At 46.0% G+C, this 18,667-nt stretch overlaps 1 protein-coding gene across 1 annotated transcript; it reads left to right on the top strand.

Annotated features, from left to right (window-relative positions):
* Positions 1-17,906: 17,906 nt before the first annotated feature.
* LOC123108508 (germin-like protein 8-5) lies at positions 17,907-18,667 on the top strand (the record flags this gene model as incomplete). Its single annotated transcript, XM_044530285.1, is given in 2 exon segments — positions 17,907-18,141; positions 18,256-18,667. Coding segments are annotated over 2 exon segments (533 nt in total), but the record flags the coding sequence as incomplete, so codon positions are not given.

Here is an 18,667-nt window from a genome sequence, read left to right as displayed (position 1 = left end):
AGAAGCAGAGGATACGAAAACCTAACAAACTAGGGATTGGACGACTTGTGATCACAAAGATGGCACCTGGCAAGTCTGAGCCGTTAGAGCCGGAAGAACCTCGCAAGTGTATGGGAACCAAGTAGGATGCATCCTACAGGAATGCGCGAGCATCAATGACGATGACTTAAGGAGTAAAGAACATTTGACGCAGTTGCTCCTAACGAAGTTGCACAAGAGATTCAAGTTCCCCGATCGGGATGATAACATAGAACAACCGTGGGATGATCCGAAGATGAAAAAGATTAACAATCACGCCATGGGCATGTTCAGCAATGATTTGGCCTCCCGGAAATCGAGGGTGAAACAAGCTATTGAGGCTGAGGAACCCCTGTCCAAGATTCTGGAGGAAAATCCGACACTTACGGAAGAGGAGTTCGAAAAGTTCAAGGACACTTGCGCTACCGAGGACGCCAAGGCTAAGGCTGCGAAATTCAAGAGCCTTCAGCAAAGGAACACGGGGAAGCATCGCCTCAGAAGCCGTGGCTACCTCGGTAAAAGGCCCATATGGTATAAGGAGGACGCGGGACGTGAAGCCGCGGGTCTCCCAGACCCCTTCGCGAAGTTCACCAACCCCTTGGAGTATGACTTCATCAGGGCCCGCTACAAGTGGGACAAGGAGAAAAAGGTTTTTTACACGGACAAGATCACGAGGAAATTGATTAGACTATTGGAGAAGCAACACTAGCTTGCAGCCGAAAACCCTACTTCTCCGATGAGGCCCAAGTGGGACACCCCTCTCAACCGGGCCTTGAACGAACTTAAGGGACTCCCTTTGGGCCAGCGGCCGCAATATGGTCGTGTGCACGGCGCTGGAGATGGCGCCACGTGGAAGGTGTTTTACAACGAGGGCCCGGAGGCCAAGAAGCAGAAAAAGAAGTTTAGTCAGGCGGACATCGACGCGAAGGTGAAGCTTGCGGTCGAGAAAAAAGCAGCTGAGGACGCGAAAAAAGCAGCCGAGGACAAATATGAGTTGCTACAGCAGCCAATCAATGCAGCTGTAATTGCCTGCAGAAATGATTTTGCTACTAACTTGGTTCCAGTTATCATCAACTGGACGAAGGAAAATCCAGACAAGACGGTACATGATTTCCCATTGCACAGTTTCGTCGGGAGCAACTCCATGAACAACAACACCATCGCACCATCACTTGCTCACGCAACTGGGCCTCCTCTCGCAGCCGCTCCCACTCATAGCAGCCCGTCCTCAGTCTCTGGCGTGCTTGGTGGGCCTTCGTCTTTGGTTGAGCTCGACGCCGTCGCGGTAATTACATGTCGCACCAACATATATATATATATATATATATATATATATATATATATATATATATATATATAATATTCCATTTTTGTTGCCTTTCGGATGTCTTACGCCACAGACATATGTGTTTGCAGGCGAAAGAAACCCCGTGCACCATACTCTACTTGATCAAAGGCCAGAAGGTGGACGTGGGAAAGGGGATGATAATGGACCCCTTGCAACCCACGTTCCACAACCAGCCGATCCCTGCTGGGCACTTCAGGGTTAGCTTGTCCAGTGTGAAATCAGGGCACGAGGATTTGCCTCCTCCAGTACAGCATGTGGGAGCGGACGACGAGACCCCGCCGCGGATTGGAAGCTGCAAGGGTTGGGTGCTACTATGGCCGAAGAATCTTATTCGTCTGGAGCCGGCCGAGAGCACACCAATAACCACACATCAACAAGCATGTGCGGAGACCACCACCCCGCCTACGCAATTACCAGCTCCTGTAGTGCTGGGTGAGAGCGGCGGACGACATGATGAAGGGGGTGCAATAGTGCTGGCTGATGTAATTTTTCCTGTAGAATAGAGAATGGATGATGAGACGGAGGTCGACCCTATGGATTTCCTCAATACAAACGCGTATGACTGTGACATAGAATTGATGAGTCAACCATATGACGAATCGGGCTATCAGCTTGCTAATGAGGATATGGATGATATGCCCGGGCAGGAAGGTCGTAGCAGGGATTGCAAAAAGTCTCTCTTCATGAAATCCTCACAGGACACGCCTGAAGATGCCGCCTCAACACAGGCTCAACTATCCCAGCGCGAGGGTCGTACAGTACTTAGCCCGAGAACACTGGGGCAGGGGTTAAGGAAGGGTCTAGAAGGTGTTCCCAAGAAAAAGGAGAGAAAGAGATCAGGGAAGATAGCTGCCTCCAAACAAGCCAGAGCACATAGCAGCCAAACGATGCATTCTGAAGAGTGTGTACCCGTGAAAGGTGCGGCCATGTTCCATCTCACGGGCGAGCCGATGCTACCGTCGAAACCACTGGAGGCACTAACAGGGGATCTCAGGAGACTGCACGACCATGTGCTGTCGACTGAGAAAAGCCTACTAGCCTCAAAGGATCCAGGATATCCGACATACGCGGCTCGTGTGCCTGAGGGGAAGTGATACGTCGAGACACGGCCCGCGGAGGTGTTCTTCCTGCGGTTTGACCATATCTTTGAGATGTTTCTGACAAGGCGGCTCGATTTTACAATCGTCTGCCTTTTTGCGCTACATATGAGCTCTGTCATGAACAGTGAAGAAGTCTCGCAAATCTGTGTGGCGGATCCGTACTACATGCACGAGTCTTTCTTGAGTCTCGGCGACTTTGAGTGTGAAACTGCTAGGGACTACCTCCAAAACTTCATGGTACAGAATAAGGACCGGGAAATTGTCCTCGTGCCTTATCATCCAAAGTAAGTCAGTTTCGATAAACCCTTTCATACATTTCAATCATTCCTTCTCTCTCTATGGGGAATAATTTGAGGTGTCTTTTCCCTCCAGCAACGGGCGCGTCGTCCTTATCGTTCTTTATCCGCAAGTCTCCCACGCCGTGTATTTTGACCCTTCCAGAGACTACGAGAAAAAAGACTACACCCACATAATGAATATTCTAGATGATGCTCTCCAAGGCTTCAGCTTTAGAGGTGGCCACATGCAGATCAGGAAACAAAGGAACAAGAAGATGGGTTTCGCGCATAAAACTAACTTCTCCTGCATCCAAGTCCCAAAACCAAGCAAGAAGGATGGATTGTACATCCTCCATCTCATGAATCAGTTCAACACGGATCACCAAAAGCTTCGCATGAGAAGCAGAAATGATGATCATATCCACAAGTGGCTAGAATCTCATGGAGAAGCGGATTATAAACTTAGAGATGACTTCTTTCGCATCCAAAGCGACATTGCGACGATCATCATGAAAGAAGTCGTCGATGAGAAGGGGATGTTCCACCACGGCCCTATATCGCGAGCTGACGTCCGAACTCGCATAGGCATGCAACGTCTAGACCTCACACCGTTCAAGAAGCTAGGGTCCATCCTCGATGATATGGAAGGATGGAACTTCTAGTGATTTATGATGCCGATGATGATGATATGTGTCGGTTGAACTTGTATACTATTTGTAGTGATGCAACTTTGTGATGTCCACGATCCCTGCCGAACTTGCGTAACGCTACTTTGTTAGTTTGCGTACGATGACCTGCGTACCTCTAGTTAATTAATTTGCATACTGTATGTTGCATCTAGTTGCTAACCCTTTCTTTTTCGGTGTTCTCTAGTATATTTTGTTGCATATATATGATTGTACATCCTCTTCATGAACATGCATCTCTAACAGGTACCTAGTTTCTTGATGGCGAGATGGAACTGCTATGTCGTGTACAAAGGGAAGGTTCCGGGGGTGTACAACGAGTGGCATGAGTGTTAGGCGCAAGTGAATGGGTTCTCGGACGCCAGCCATAAAGGCTTCAAAAGCAGACAAGAAGGAGAAGCTAGTTACTTGAGGTTCACGCTAGCGCGAGAGAGGACTCGTAACCGCCATCTCATGTATTGCATAGTTCCGCTCTCACTCATAGTGATAGCTCTTCTCGCGTATACCTTTGTTTAGATGGATGACGTTGTAATTGCAAGTATTTGAGACTTGCATGTATCGCTATTTTCGAGATGATGACAAGATACCACTTTGTGTTGGATGATGATTATGACGAGACTATTTGTATGTATATGCTATGATTACATTTGTGGTCTCGCAAGCATTTGTATGTGTATCATGATGACATTTGTATGTGCTAAAGATTCTTCTATAAAGCCTATTCAAACACAAAACAAATATGCCGGAAAAAAAACAAAAAACAACTAAAATTAGCAGTAGCGAGTGCAGAAAAGTTAGCAGCAGCGCGGTTGTAGCAGTAGTGCGCACAGGGGAAGCGCGCTATAGCTATTAGCAGCAGCGAGGTTCCTTTAAGCACGCTGCTGCAACACTTGTGTAGCAGTAGCGCGGGTGGACCAGCGCTACTGCTATACGTTAGCTGTAGCGCCTTATTGGTAGCGCGGGTACCCGCGCTGCTGATAGGCCTAAAACCCGCACTGCTGCTAGCCTTTTCCCTAGTAGTGCTACCTCATGGTCATAGCAAGAGTGCGCAAAGTGCTCAACAAAAGGGCGATGGTAGGCATAGGAATCATTCACAACACCAAAGGAAATGAAGGGTCTAAACACATGAGTCAAATGCAAGACAATCCAAGCATAATGTGCATGGGGTGTAGTGAAAATTGTGTGGCACTCAACACAATGGAAAGAGCAATTGTTCATCATGTGTGAGGCAATCATGTGACAAGCAACGGGACATGGCGTATGTGAATAAGTGACATTGTTGCGACCAAACATATGATAGGAGCAAGTAATCCAAGAATTGGATGCAACATGGAAAGCAATCATAATAATAAAGTCGTGCAAGCTAGTAGTGCGATGATGAAACATACTAGAGGAAATCATGGCAATCATGTCATGTGAGCAAATCATAGGCATAGGCAATGCACATGACATATCGCAAGCACGAACACAAAGCAAGATCATAGTATCATTATAGGCATGGGGCACAAAGCAAACATGGTAATAACAAGTGATATCTCCACCAAACTTGCAAATACACATACAAGTACTAGAATCAAGCATCATGTGTAATGCAAAGCATGGGTCACAAATGCATGGCACAGGCATAGGAAAGAGCATATCATGCAAAGTGAACATGGCAATATGGGCATAAAGTGATAATTGGTAAATAACCCATAACCATGTGAGGGCCATGTAGAAGAGATGTGTGAAGTCGTTGCGCGAGGGGAACGGTGGTAAGGACAATCCAGGGAATCCCAAGTCATCATTGCTCTCTAGAGCTCATTTTGTCAACTCATGGGATTGTGAGGTTGACGAGTGTTCATGGGTACCTACACAAAAGAGACAAAAATGAAAGAACGTGTGTGCATGGCAAATGTACACATCATCCATCATGATGTGTATGTGCATGTGTGAGTTAGCACAAGATAAGCATCTCTTAAAGAAATTTGATGCATGGTATAAGAACATGGCATCCATCGTGAAAGAATAATTGTTATGTATGACATGATGAGGACGCAAATCAAGTATGCAATTATATGGCAGATCATTCATGGAAAGCATATTGTGCACACAAGTATTGGGATCATGCAATGAATGGGATGAATCAAAATCTCCTAAAATGTATGACGAAACTATGGGGGTCTCCTCATCAGCAATATTGGAAACATCATATGGGGAAAATGGACGACATCCAAAACAATGCATATCCGAAGCTAGGTGGCTATGGCATGGCATATGAGATAAATGATGCAAAGGAAGCATGTCAATATCATCACATGAGAAACAAGCCAATAACAATAGGCTTGTCATCTATGCCATATGTGCAAATTGGGTTTATTTTAATGGCATATGCATAGTCACTACGATGAGATTGCAAATAAGACATATGATGGATCTCATGCATAGCATATAACAAGTCAAGCGGATTGGCAAACATGATGTGACCAAGAGAATTATCACAAGTGATCCTATGCAACATGGCATCACAACTAATAGACTCCACATGGAAATCATCAAACTCATCATAAATGGGTAAATCATCGCATGGGGAAATCATACTAGCATGAATCATGGCAATAGGGGGATCAACATCATGCAAGCAATCAATGTCAAGAACGTCCACTAGTGGGACAAGAGCATCACCTTCACCTACGTTACCTTTCTCATTCCACTCATGTGATGTACGTGAGGTGGGAAAGACCAAATGGTGGTCATCATCTTCATCTTGATGGAACCATGTGGGGGTGCATCATAGTCCACCATGGCCATCGTCATGTCCAAAGGAAGGACAGAGTCGTCGAGGATCGGCGCGTCATCATATATGGGACCTAGCACCAAATAAGAAGACACAATAGAGGGAGACGTTAAGTTGTTAGAAAGCAAAATGGCCTCATATGCCTCATCAACTACCTCACTCTCTCTATGTGGTGGTTCACTCACTCCCTCAAGGTAGGTGCACTCAATGTCACATATGGTGGAGTCACTCATCTCACTCAAGTGGTGGGGGTGGTGGCTCTCCTCACATGGGAATTGGGGCAACTCATCATATATGGGGCTAGTGGTGGAGTCACGCTCTCTCTCAATATGGTGGCAAAAGTCACTCAAGTCATCATATGTCACCGTGGTCGAAGGAAAAATCCCATGCTCAACCGTCTCGTAGTCATCGCCGTGGTTGAAGGTCGAAGATGGCACATCACCACTCTCATCGTGGATGAAGGCCGAAGATGGCACATCATCGCTCTCATCATGGATGAAGGCCGAAGATGGCACATCATCACTCTCGCTGTCATGTAGCATGGTCATTGCGAAGTGAGCTCGGGGTCGAGTAGACTTTAGCTTCATGAGTTCTTGCTCCACCTTGAGAGCACCAATGTAGTTGTCGTCGAGGGACTTGTAGTTCTCGAGGAAGATAGTCTTGGAGATGGCGTTGTTCAATCCCATCATGAAGTAGAACTTCATCCAAATGGGGTCGTCCACGCCGGCACGTCGCAAGGCTTCCTTCGTGTTCTTGAAGTACTCGTCAAGGGACTTGGATCCTTGTATGATGTTCTCCAATTGGCGTTGAAGATGTTCCGTGTAGGTGGAAGGCACAAATTCTTGCCGCGTCGTTTTCTTCATCGTGGGCCACGTCATGGTGAAGCTTGTTGAAGGTCTATGAAGCCACCATTTCAATGCATAGTCGTGGAAGGTACTTGTGGCACACTTCACTTGATCGTCGAAGGGTACTTGATGTAGCTTGAGGTAGTCGTCCATCTTGCACTCCCACTTGAGGTATTCATCGAGGTCAATAGTCCCAAAGAATGGAATCTCCTCGATGATGTCGACGTCGTAGTAGAAAGAGGGAGTAGTGGACTTGAGCTCGTGGAGTAGGCAAAGATGCCGTACGTCCGAAGGCGAAGATGCCTTGAAGTTACTTGGCGAAGATGCCAGAGGTGTTGAAGAAGCCGCAGCCTTGTAGTTGATGTCGCGGCTCTGAATAGCCCATGCGCACGGGTTGTCGGAGGTCGTGTGCACGGGGTCCCGTTTGCACGGGGGTCGAAGGCCCGTGTGCACGGGGTTGGCAGAGCAGCCAACGTGTGTCCTGAAGCTCGCTCATCATGGTCATGTCGATGTCGATGCTTCTGTGTACTTGCTGAAGATGGTAGCTCGGGAGTCTTTGCACTTGAGCGTCTTCTTGAAGATGAGGAAGATCGCTTGCGGTTCTTGATGAGGGCCTTGAGCTCCTCCATTTGTTTGTCCATCTTGGCGTCGATGAAGTTCTTCATAGCATCAAACTCGTCGTCGTGGTTGTAGACCGGAGATGATGTGCTTTGCCTATCCATCACAAGACTCCAGCAAAGGTGAGTAAGAAATGAGATAAACAATACCAAGCTACCTTTTCCCAACGTTGAGGATGTATCTCGTATCACTCAATGTGAGATGAAAGAATAGTGGAATTGGTACCGGACTTGTTCAATACCGCAATGCACTACACACCGGGCATGTGTTCAAATCCTCGTACGCACCGCGGTAGAGGATGCAGGCATTAGGGCATGCATGTATATTCAAAACCTTCAATCCTAGAGGGCATACAACCTTCTTTGTTGCGTACGTACTGTCGGGCAATTTGTTATCCTTTGGAAGCTTCTTCTTCAATATTTTCAGTACCTTCTCAAATCATTTGTCAGGCACAGCATTCTCTGCCTTTCACTGCAGCAATTCCAGTACGGTACCGAGCTTTGTGTTGCCATCTTTGCAATTGGGGTACAACCCTTTTTTGTGATCCTCTAACATGTGATCAAACTTCAGCTTCTCCTTTTGACTTCCACACTGTTTCCTTGCATCAACAATGACACGGCGGAGATCATCATCGGGCACATCGTCTGGTTCCTCTTGATCTTCAGCAGCTTCCCCCGTTGCAGCATCACCGTATTCAGGGGGCACATAGTTGTCATCGTCCTCTTCTTCTTTGCTGTCTTTCATCATAACCCCTATTTTTCCATGCTTGGTCCAAACATTATAGTGTGACATGAAACCCTTATAAAGCAGGTGGCTGTGAAGGATTTTCGGTCAGAGTAAGACTTTGTATTCCCACATATAGGGCATGGACAACACATAAAACCATTGTGCTTGTTCGCATCAGCCACTTCGATAAAATTATGCACGCCCTTAATGTACTCAGAGGTGTGTCAGTCACCGTACATCCATTGCCGGTTCATCTACATGCATTATATATAATTAAGTGTGTCAAAAACCATTACAGAACATCATGGATAGATAAGTGACCAAATTAATAGAAGTTCATCATCACATTAAAACCAAAGTACATACATAGTTCTCATTGAACAACGTATAGCTCTCCGGAGCATCTAATTAAACCATATATTTTTTTGCAGGGGAAAAGGGTTGTATATTAATTAAGCTGGATCGCAGCAGTCTAGTTCACACAAGTTTACAACCCTCTCAGTGCCTGACCGTAACCATACGGCCGTCTTTATCTCACATCTACCCATCTGAGCCAAATGATGGCTAACATGATTACACCCTCTTCTAATAGCTTTTACCACTACCTCTCTACCTCCTCTCATCATGGAGGCGATCTCCTGAATGATGGCAACATGTCGTGATCTATTCCCTGAAGGGTTTGAAATCATCGCAGCAGCTTCGGTACTGTCCGTCTCTAGAATAAACGGAAGTGTACTCCACTCCAAAGCTAGCGCGATTCCCTCTTTACATGCTTCTAGTTCCGCAGCAAGAGCATTATCACATATGAATAAATGACGGCAGGAAGTGAAAATGATGCCGCCTAAGTTGTCCCGGAGCACCATGCCAGAGCCGCCGTTTCCTGTCTGCGCTAGAAAAGCACCGTCAACATTGAGTTTGAGCCATCCTTGAGGTGGCGTACTCCATCTGTCAGCTGGTGGGTGAGCTGGGCTAGCATTTGGCGCATCGTCCCTGCTGGAATCTGGCGGGCCGGTGCTACTGCATGCACGTACGCCTCCGTGTGTGCTGCTGCTGCAAGCACGTACACCTCCATGTGTGTTGCTGCATGTCCATGCACCAGCATGTGTGCTGCTGCTATAGGCATGTACACCGCCGTGTGTGCTGCTGCTGCTGCTACTAATCCCAGGTGCAGCTTGGATCACCGGTTCCATGAGCACCATTTTACCCTTGCACATATCTTTCATAGGAAACTGCTGGATGCATAAAAGCGATGTTAGATAGCTGTGCAGAAATCGACGAGATGCTTCAGTTGGTGAAGGAGCTTTGTCGTGAGTGATCTCATTGCGGACATGCCATGAACGCCACATTGTCATCAAGAGAGCCATGCGGGACGATTCCGATAGCGGCTCAAGCACATCAAAAAGCCACTCCGGGCCTGTGTGACGAACAAACTGGATGTCCGGGAGCATCCAGTCTTTAGCCATCGCTCTCTATAGCTCCACTGCACGGGGACACCTACACATTGCGTGGAATCCATCCTCGCATTCCAAACCACACAAGGGACATATGTCAGTGGTTTCCAAGTGACGGGAAAATTTATTCGCCCATGTAGCAAGGGAATTTGTCACAAGCCGCCAAGCAAACACGCGTACCTTTGGGGGGGCAGGGCATCCCCATATGATCTTCCAGATGGCGCGACGACCATCCGGTGCCCTGCTAGATGCGCTCACCGATGGACGCTCGCGCTCGTCCATCGCGAAGCGGTACACGGATCGAACGGTGAAGATACCATTCGTCTCAGGAGCCCATGCCAGGATGTCCTCGGCGAGGCGCGGCGACATCCGGATTTTGCTGATGATGTCAATATCTGCTGGATGGAAGAAGCGATGCAGGAGGTCCGTGCGCCATGCACCTCGGTCATCGAGCAGCTCTGCCACCCGTCGAAGGCGGCAGGTCCCTCGTGCAGATATGAGTTCACCAGTCGGGGGGCGGGGCAGCCACTTGTCACGCCAGATACGAATGCTTTCACCATTCCCCACGCGCCACACTAGCCCCTTCTTGAGAAGCTCAAGCCCATACTGGATGGCCTGCCAGGTGGAGGACGCGTTCCCAGAGAACACCGTGTCCTCGAGGCGACCCTCGGGGTAGTAGCGAGCTTTGAGGACCTGTGCACACAAGCTATTGGGTTTTGTTAGAAGTCTCCACGCCTGGCGAGCCAGGAGCGCCTGATTAAAGACCCTGAAGTCTCGGAATCCCAGTCCCCCCTTCATCTTATGTGACATAATGCGTGGCCAAGAAATCCAATGAGTTTTCTGCTTCCCTTCCTTCGCACCCCACCAGAAATTACGCACCATTCTGTTTAGGTCATCACACACTAACATCGGTAGTTTGAAAACTCCCATCATATAAGTTGGAATAGCCTGGGCGACCGCCTTAATCATGGTCTCCTTCCCTGCCAAGGACAAGGTGTCGCCCCACGCAATGATGCGTTTAGTGAGGCGAGCTTGCAAATTCTGAAATTTCCCTTTGGCCATTCTACCTTCTGGAGTTGGGGGCCCCAAATATTTCTCCTCAAAGGTTGACAACTGCACCTGCAACTTAGCATGAACTTGCTCCTGTTCTACGTGCACACAAGAATTCCCAAACAAAATACTGCACTTTGCCGGGTTTATCAATTGTCCTGTTGCATTCTCATATGTGTTAATAATTTTCTTAACTTCTCTAGCTTGCTCCTTCTCTGCTTTGAAGAATAATAGTGTATCATCCGCGAAAAGTAAGTGAGAAATACCAGGCGCACGACGACAAACTTTAATGGGTGAAAATTTTCCTTGTACCTCGCCATCTTTCAACATAGCGGATAAACCATCAGCCACAAAAAGGAATAAAAACGGGGATAGTGGGTCACCTTGCCGAAGCCCACGCGTCGGTGCGAACGAATCCAAGAGGGTCCCATTAAATTTAACAGAATATCTCACAGAGGTGACACACGACATTATCCAGTCAACCCATCTGTGAGCGAAACCCATCTTTTGCATCGTACACTTCAAGAAACTCCAGTCTACCCTGTCATAAGCCTTAGACAGATCTAGTTTATATGCACAATAACTCCTGTCTGGATCCTTCTCCTGCCATATGTGGTGGATACATTCAAAAGCAATCAGCACATTATCAGTAATCATTCTACCTGGGACGAAAGCACTCTGCTCAGGCGATATGATCTCCTCTAGGATGGGGCGTAGTCTGTTGACAAGACACTTTGCCACAACCTTATAGATGACATTACATAAACTGATAGGACGATACTCAGACAACTTAACCGGGTTGTCCACCTTCGGAATCAGAACGATGGAGGTGTCGTTCACCCCCTCCGGCATATGTCATGTCCTAAAAAATTCCAACACCCCTGCAATTACCTGGACTTTCATCACAGCCCAGTTTCGCTGAAAAATTCTCGCGGGAAAACCGTCAGGTCCATGTGCCTTTAGGGGTCCTATCTGAAATAGAGCATTAGAAACCTCCTTATCCATGAATTCTGCACATAACCCTTCATTCATGATGTCAGTAACGCGAGCGTTAATAAGATTAGTAACCGGATCTGCACATAACAAGGGGTCTGCTGTAAACAAGTTGGCAAAATAAGAAGAAGTCATCTCTGCCATAACCTTGCTGTCCGTGTGCACCACCCCGTGCTCATCAAGAAGAGATTTGGTCCGGTTTTTCCTTGCTCTCCAAACAGCCTTACGGTGAAAGAATTTCGTATTGCGGTCTCCCTCTTTCAACCAGTCAACTCTAGATCGCTGCATCCAAAGCATCTCCTCTCTGTATAACAACTCATTCAAGCGGTCAGTAGCCTCCCTGATTATACACTAATCTGCATTCATAGCCATTAACTCTTCAAGGCAGGAACGAGATTTATTAATATCCTTAATTACATTACCGAATTTTTTCTTGCTCCACGACTGAAGGGTGTGCATGAGGGTGTCAAGGGTAGCGGACAAATCACCCAAATTTACCATGTTTCCCGCAGCGACCCATGCCTCAGAAATGACCTCAGGGAGAGCGAGCTCGCGCTCCCACATCACCTCATAATGTCGGCATTTCCTACCGACATCCACTCGTGGCTCCTCCAGCTCGCACCTTAGCAAGATGGGGGCATGATCTGAAGACGGCGCCACCAGATGCCTAACCGAAGCATCCAGGAACAAATCTCTCCAAGCATTATTTTCCACTGTCCAGTCCAGCCGGACCTTGACGTTAGCGCGCCCAGCTCGGCGGTTATCATAAGTGTACGGAACACCTGAAAAACCAAGATCACCGAGGCCACAAACTTTCAAAACATCACGGAAATCAATCATCTGACCTGCCGCCCTCGGATTTTCGGAGAAGTGTTCGAAGCCCCACATGGCCTCGTTGAAATCGCCCACCACCACCCATGGCATATCCACGCGGCGATGTAGATCGCGGAGAAGGGTCCACATGCGATGACGGTCCTCCGTGCGAGGCTCACCATAGACACAGGTAAGCCTCCATGGTGGTTCTCCCGCTGTCGTTGTCACGTGAGCATCAATATATCGGTCATTTCACTCCTTTACATCCAGCTGCACGGATTCGTGCCAATATAGAGCAAGACCACCACTGAGCCCATTACTATCTATAGAATCAAAACCACTTAAACCGAGCCGGGAGCGATACCTCTTCATCCTAACTATCGACTGCCTAGTCTCACATAAAAAATGATACATGGGGAATGAGCTTGCACCAAGCTCGCAAGATCACGAACTGTCCGGGATCATAATCATTAAACCATACATTGAAACTATGTAAAACATTTCAATGCAACAACAAATGTGATCATAATCGCAACCAATGTAACAATTGATCCAATGGCATAATGATACCAAGCATCAGTATGAATGGCATATTTTCTAATCTTTCTAATCTCCAACCGCATTGCATCCATCTTGATCTTGTGATCATAGATGACATCCGCAACATGCAACTCCAATATCATCTTCTCCTCCTCAATTTTTTTTATTTTTTCCTTCAAGTAATTGTTTTCTTCTTCAATTAAATTTAACCTCTCGACAATATGGTCAGTTTGAATTTCCGGTTCACATACCTCCTAGTTAAATAAAATCTATGTCACGGTGGTCGGCATAATTGTCATAAACAATAAATGAACCAAATAGTTATAAAAGATAATATATACCACATTTGAATCATAGCCAGGACGAGGGCCGACGGGGGTGGATACCAAAACCATCGCACTATATAATAACAAGCAATAATAAAAGTAAGAAATTAGACAAGTATCTATCTAATCATACAAGTAAGAATTTTTTTTCTTTCAGAAAGAAGATAAGAACAAGAGGCTCATCACGGTGGTGCCGGCGACGAGATCGGCGCGGGCGATCGACGGCGGTGAATACGGGGACGGGACTTGACGGACCGCTAAACCTAGACAAATCTTAAGGAAAATGGAGCTTGGAGGTCGAGCTTCGAGAGGAGAAAGCTTAACTAGCATGGCTCGGGCATTTCATCGAACACCTCATGTGCATAGGAGGTGAGCTAGAGCACCACAAAGCTCTTCCCTCGCCGGCCAGAAAAAACAGAGCAGTATGGAGTGCTCTGCTCGCCGGCGATGGGGTATATATAGCCACCTCATTGGTCCCGGTTCGTGGCAGGAACCGGGACTAAAGGCCCCCCCTTCTGTCCCGGTTCCGGCCAGGAGCGAGGACCATTGGTCCCGGTTCATGCCTGGAACAAGGACAAATGGGTCCAGACAAACCAGGACCACACGAGGCCCGGCCGGCCCCCTGGCTCATTAACCGGGACGTATGCCTCCGTTGGTCCCGGTTCGTGGTTGAACCGGGACTAATGGGCTAGCCAGGCCTCAACCAAAGCCCTGTTTTCTACTTGTAACGGGTCGCGGCACGCCAGCCGCCTCAGGAAAGTGGCCCACCTCCACCAGCGTAGGATAGCAGCGGCGCTGCTGTCATCGTCTACGGTAGCCCACATAAATGGGGGAGTTGAGGTGAGAGGAAGGACACCCCAACGCTGCCTATCACCGACCGGGGCTTTGCCAGTGCAGTGCCGACCGATGGCGGTGAGGGGAGGATGAGAGAATGGGGGCATACGGCCGGCGGTGGAGATCGCCATCGTGTCGTCCAGGAAGACGACGGCCTAGTTTTGTTTCCTGGAGGCTTTTTATTCATTTGATGGAAACATCCTGTATCAAAACAACCAACACACACTTTCAAGATATTAATCAGTTTATGAGTGGCCACCCGGCCTAGTCATTGGATGCATTGTTTATACTCTAACAAATCACGCAAGTTGAGTTGTGTTGTGAGACTAGTCAAGAAAAGCCAACTAGATTGTCAGATTTATGCACTGAATTGGTCATGATCAAACTCTTAGCGAGAGGATGTTAACTACGCTTAATAAGATCACAATGAAATGCTCTCCATCGTCGTTGTTTACGCGTACGTAGACTAATGTACTTAACCACTTTGAGTGAAATTTGACCAAGTAAATATCTGATTAATGTGATGATGACAAGGACAGATACATATATAGTATAATAGCTGTGCTAGCTAGGTGCATCCATGATGGAATGACGCACCTCGATTTCTTCCTTATTGACTCAATCCGTTAACTACTTCGGCATCTTATATTGTTAGACTCTACGTCTCTAAGCAGTCTAATATTTTTATTGATATCACCGGATGACTCATATTCCAAAGTTTTGTCCTTGATTTTGGAGGATGGTATGATATTCCCATCTTTGACCATGATTTTTTTAATTGTATGTATGTTAAATTGTTAGCACACATCGTTATGCAGAAGGAACTTTCCGGTTTAGAAGCCATAGACCCAGGAAGCCCACGTAGATCAAGCTAAGCAGGTGACTTTGTCTATGTCGCCTCGAGGACGAAAATGATTGATTTGTATCACTTGGCTTTTCCAACTGCTCTTTGGCTATGTCCTCGTGCGCACCAGTTTTCACCACGACCAAGTATATGAGACGTACTAGAAACCAAAGTGAGTTAGACATCTTTCCCTAATAATAAAGCAGCTATTGCTTCTGGCGGTACGTCACGAAAATTACCCTTAAAGTTGTCAGAAATTACCCACAATGCCATCAATAAGTGAAGAAAACGATTCAAAAAAAAATTCCGAAGTTGTTATCGTCAGGTTCGCTCTTATACAGTGATACCTTTACATATGTTAGAGGCACAGGGGAAATATGTGGTGCGCCGGAGCCTGTGGTGCTACCGGTGCATCAAACTCATATCACGCTTTTAAATTGTTCAAAAAATTATGAAAAAAAGTTTAGCATATTCACACAACATTAATGTAGGTTGTGTCAAAAATTCAAGTCAAAATTTGAAACATAACTCGAAAAACAAAAATGACAAATTCTACACTGGATAGTATGTAACATAACTTGCGCTTTAGATTTGGCCCATTATCACATTGTTATCAAATTTGTCATTTTTGTATCTTAAAAAGTGTTTCCAATTTTGATACGAAATTTTCGGACAGCATACATTGATGCTGTGTTAATGTGTTAGACTTTTTTTAGATTTTTTTATAATATTCTATGGCATCGGGTGCACCGGTACCACCATAAGTGTGGGTGCACATGATACATTCCCTAGAGGCACACGCATAGCGCAATGGCTATAGTTGTTGTCTTTCACGTTCGATCCCAGTACTCCCCTTTTCTCCCCCTACTTTTGCTCTAGTGTTTTTTCTTTTCTCATTTCTGTTTCTGTTTTTCCTTCTTCAAATTAATTCGGGAGTTCAAAAGTTGTGAGTTTTGAATTTTATTTGAAAAATCATAATATGTTCATGAATTCAAAAATGTTTAGAAAATCATAAAATGTCCCATATTTAAAAAAAACTGTATGCATTGCTTTTGAGAAATCATAAAATTTTCATGAATTCAAAAATGTTTGAAAATCATAAGTGCCCAGTATTTTAGAAATGTTTGCATATTATAAAAAATCATGATTTCGAAAAAATGTTCACAAAAAAATAATCATGATTTTAGGAAAATGATCATGTACACAAAACATATTCAGGAATTTGAAAATGTAAATTTTAGAAAATGTTCACAAAAATTCAAATAGATGTGTAAATAACTAACGGAACTGACATGCTTACATAGAGGGCTTTTGGGATATGTAGAGGTTGTTTTATGATTTTATCTAGTACATGTGAGTCGCCTAAAAAATTGGTTTCCATGTTCTATACAGTGTTGAGACCAAAAAAAATAGACACAGCTTCCTAGGGATTCTCTCGCTGTTTTCCCCTACTTTTTTTCTTAACAGCGTGAGTGCCTCCTCCACCCCGCACACGTTCATGGGTCGGGCGTTTTTTCTTTTCTTATTTCTGTTTCTGTGTTTCCTTCTTCAAATTAATCCGGGACTACAAAAGTTGTGAGTTTTGAATTTTATTTGAAAAATCATAAATTGTTCATGATGTAGGAGAAGGAGCAGGTGATGGTTGCGGCTGCGACTGCATGCTCCAAGGTGGAGGTCGTGCGACCTATGTCGCAGCCGGCGCCGGGTGCCGTCGACTTTGCTGTGGTCGCCGCTGCAGGAAGCCGACTACGAAACTCTGCATTTCCTTGTAACAAGTTTGTGATAGCAGCATTTTATTTGTTTCATGGAAATGTCTTGTCTGTATGGAAACTTAAACGCACATCTCCAAGAAATTAATCGGTTTATGATCGTGTGGCGCCTGGCCTAGTCGTTGGATGTACTGTCATAGCTCTCCGTTTGGTTAGATAGGCACGTCCACTAATGTCGTTGCTTCTTCCTGCAAATACTCAACCACTGCGAGAGAAATTTGACTAAGTAAATATCTGATTGAAGTGATGAAAGCAAGGGCTGCTACAAAATAGCAGGTGCATTGTTATGTGGGCTTCACGACAAATCTTTGAAAAGCTTGATTTTACACATTCTATACCAACTTGCGGAAAGTACATGAGTAGTAGTCACTCTATATGTCTTTAGAAGTCTTGCACCCATGAAACCCACGCATTAGTAGGTGACTTTGTCTGTGCATGTCGGCTTTTCTCAACTGCTCTTTGACTGATTTTGCGCGCACCAGTTCAGACTATGACCAGGTATATGATAGTATGATAGAAACGCAGGATACTTAGATACCTAATTAAACTAGTGAAATTCATTAGTTTATCTTGCCGGATGTTTCTTGTTTATAAATGTTTTCCTTCAATAATAATGGTGACGGGTGGTGAACTTTCCTGGAATTAGCCATGCATGCATTGTGGAGACTCGGGTGAGATGGAGAAACAATAAAGTTACTACTGAGTCTTACATCACATAGAGTTGCTTTATTTATCTGTAATTGTATACGCTACATGGCTTCATTGAAGGGAAAACGTGTAAAGGGGAACTTGTAAAGTTTATGCAAAATAGTTTAATCAGCAGCCAGAGACCATTTCAATCTGTTGGTCGGTTCCACCTGACTATGTCTATTGCTCCCGAGTTTCGCACACGGCTCATTGCGCCTATATAAACACATACACACCCTGCATGTTCAAAGCATCACTCAGGCCACAAACACAAACAGGAACACAAGAGAAAAGAAGAGCCAACGATACTAAACTCTAATGGCAACCTCCTCTTCCATCCTTCTCCTTGCTGCTCTTCTTGCCTTGGTCTCATGGCAGGCCATTGCCTCCGATCCTGGCCCACTCCAGGACTTTTGTGTCGCCGACATGCATTCGCCAGGTACTATGTGGTTTCTCATCATGTTTTCACCAAATGAATTTCTAGAAATTATATTCAAGTCGAAACAGCTTGGTAAGATCTGAGTTTACATGTTACATCTCCTCTATGCACCAGTGCGTGTCAATGGATTTGTTTGCAAGAACCCGATGGAAGTTAACGCAGACGACTTCTTCAAGGCAGCCAACCTCGACAAGCCTAGGGTGACCAACAAGGTTGGATCCAACGTCACTTTGATCAACGTCATGCAGATTGCTGGACTCAACACCCTCGGCATCTCAATTGCACGCATCGACTATGCTCCCTTGGGTCAGAACCCACCACATACGCACCCTCGCGCCACTGAGATCCTCACGGTGCTCGAGGGGACATTGTATGTTGGCTTTGTCACATCCAACCAGCCCGCCCCCAACAGAAACAAGTTCTTCTCCAAGGTGCTCAACAAAGGTGATGTGTTTGTCTTCCCCGTGGGGCTCATCCACTTCCAATTCAACCCCAACCCCCACCAGCCCGCTGTTGCAATTGCCGC

This window comes from Triticum aestivum, chromosome 5A, assembly GCF_018294505.1.
Source record: "Triticum aestivum cultivar Chinese Spring chromosome 5A, IWGSC CS RefSeq v2.1, whole genome shotgun sequence".
Classification (NCBI taxonomy): domain Eukaryota; kingdom Viridiplantae; phylum Streptophyta; class Magnoliopsida; order Poales; family Poaceae; genus Triticum; species Triticum aestivum.
This window is presented reverse-complemented; position numbering and strand designations above follow the sequence as displayed.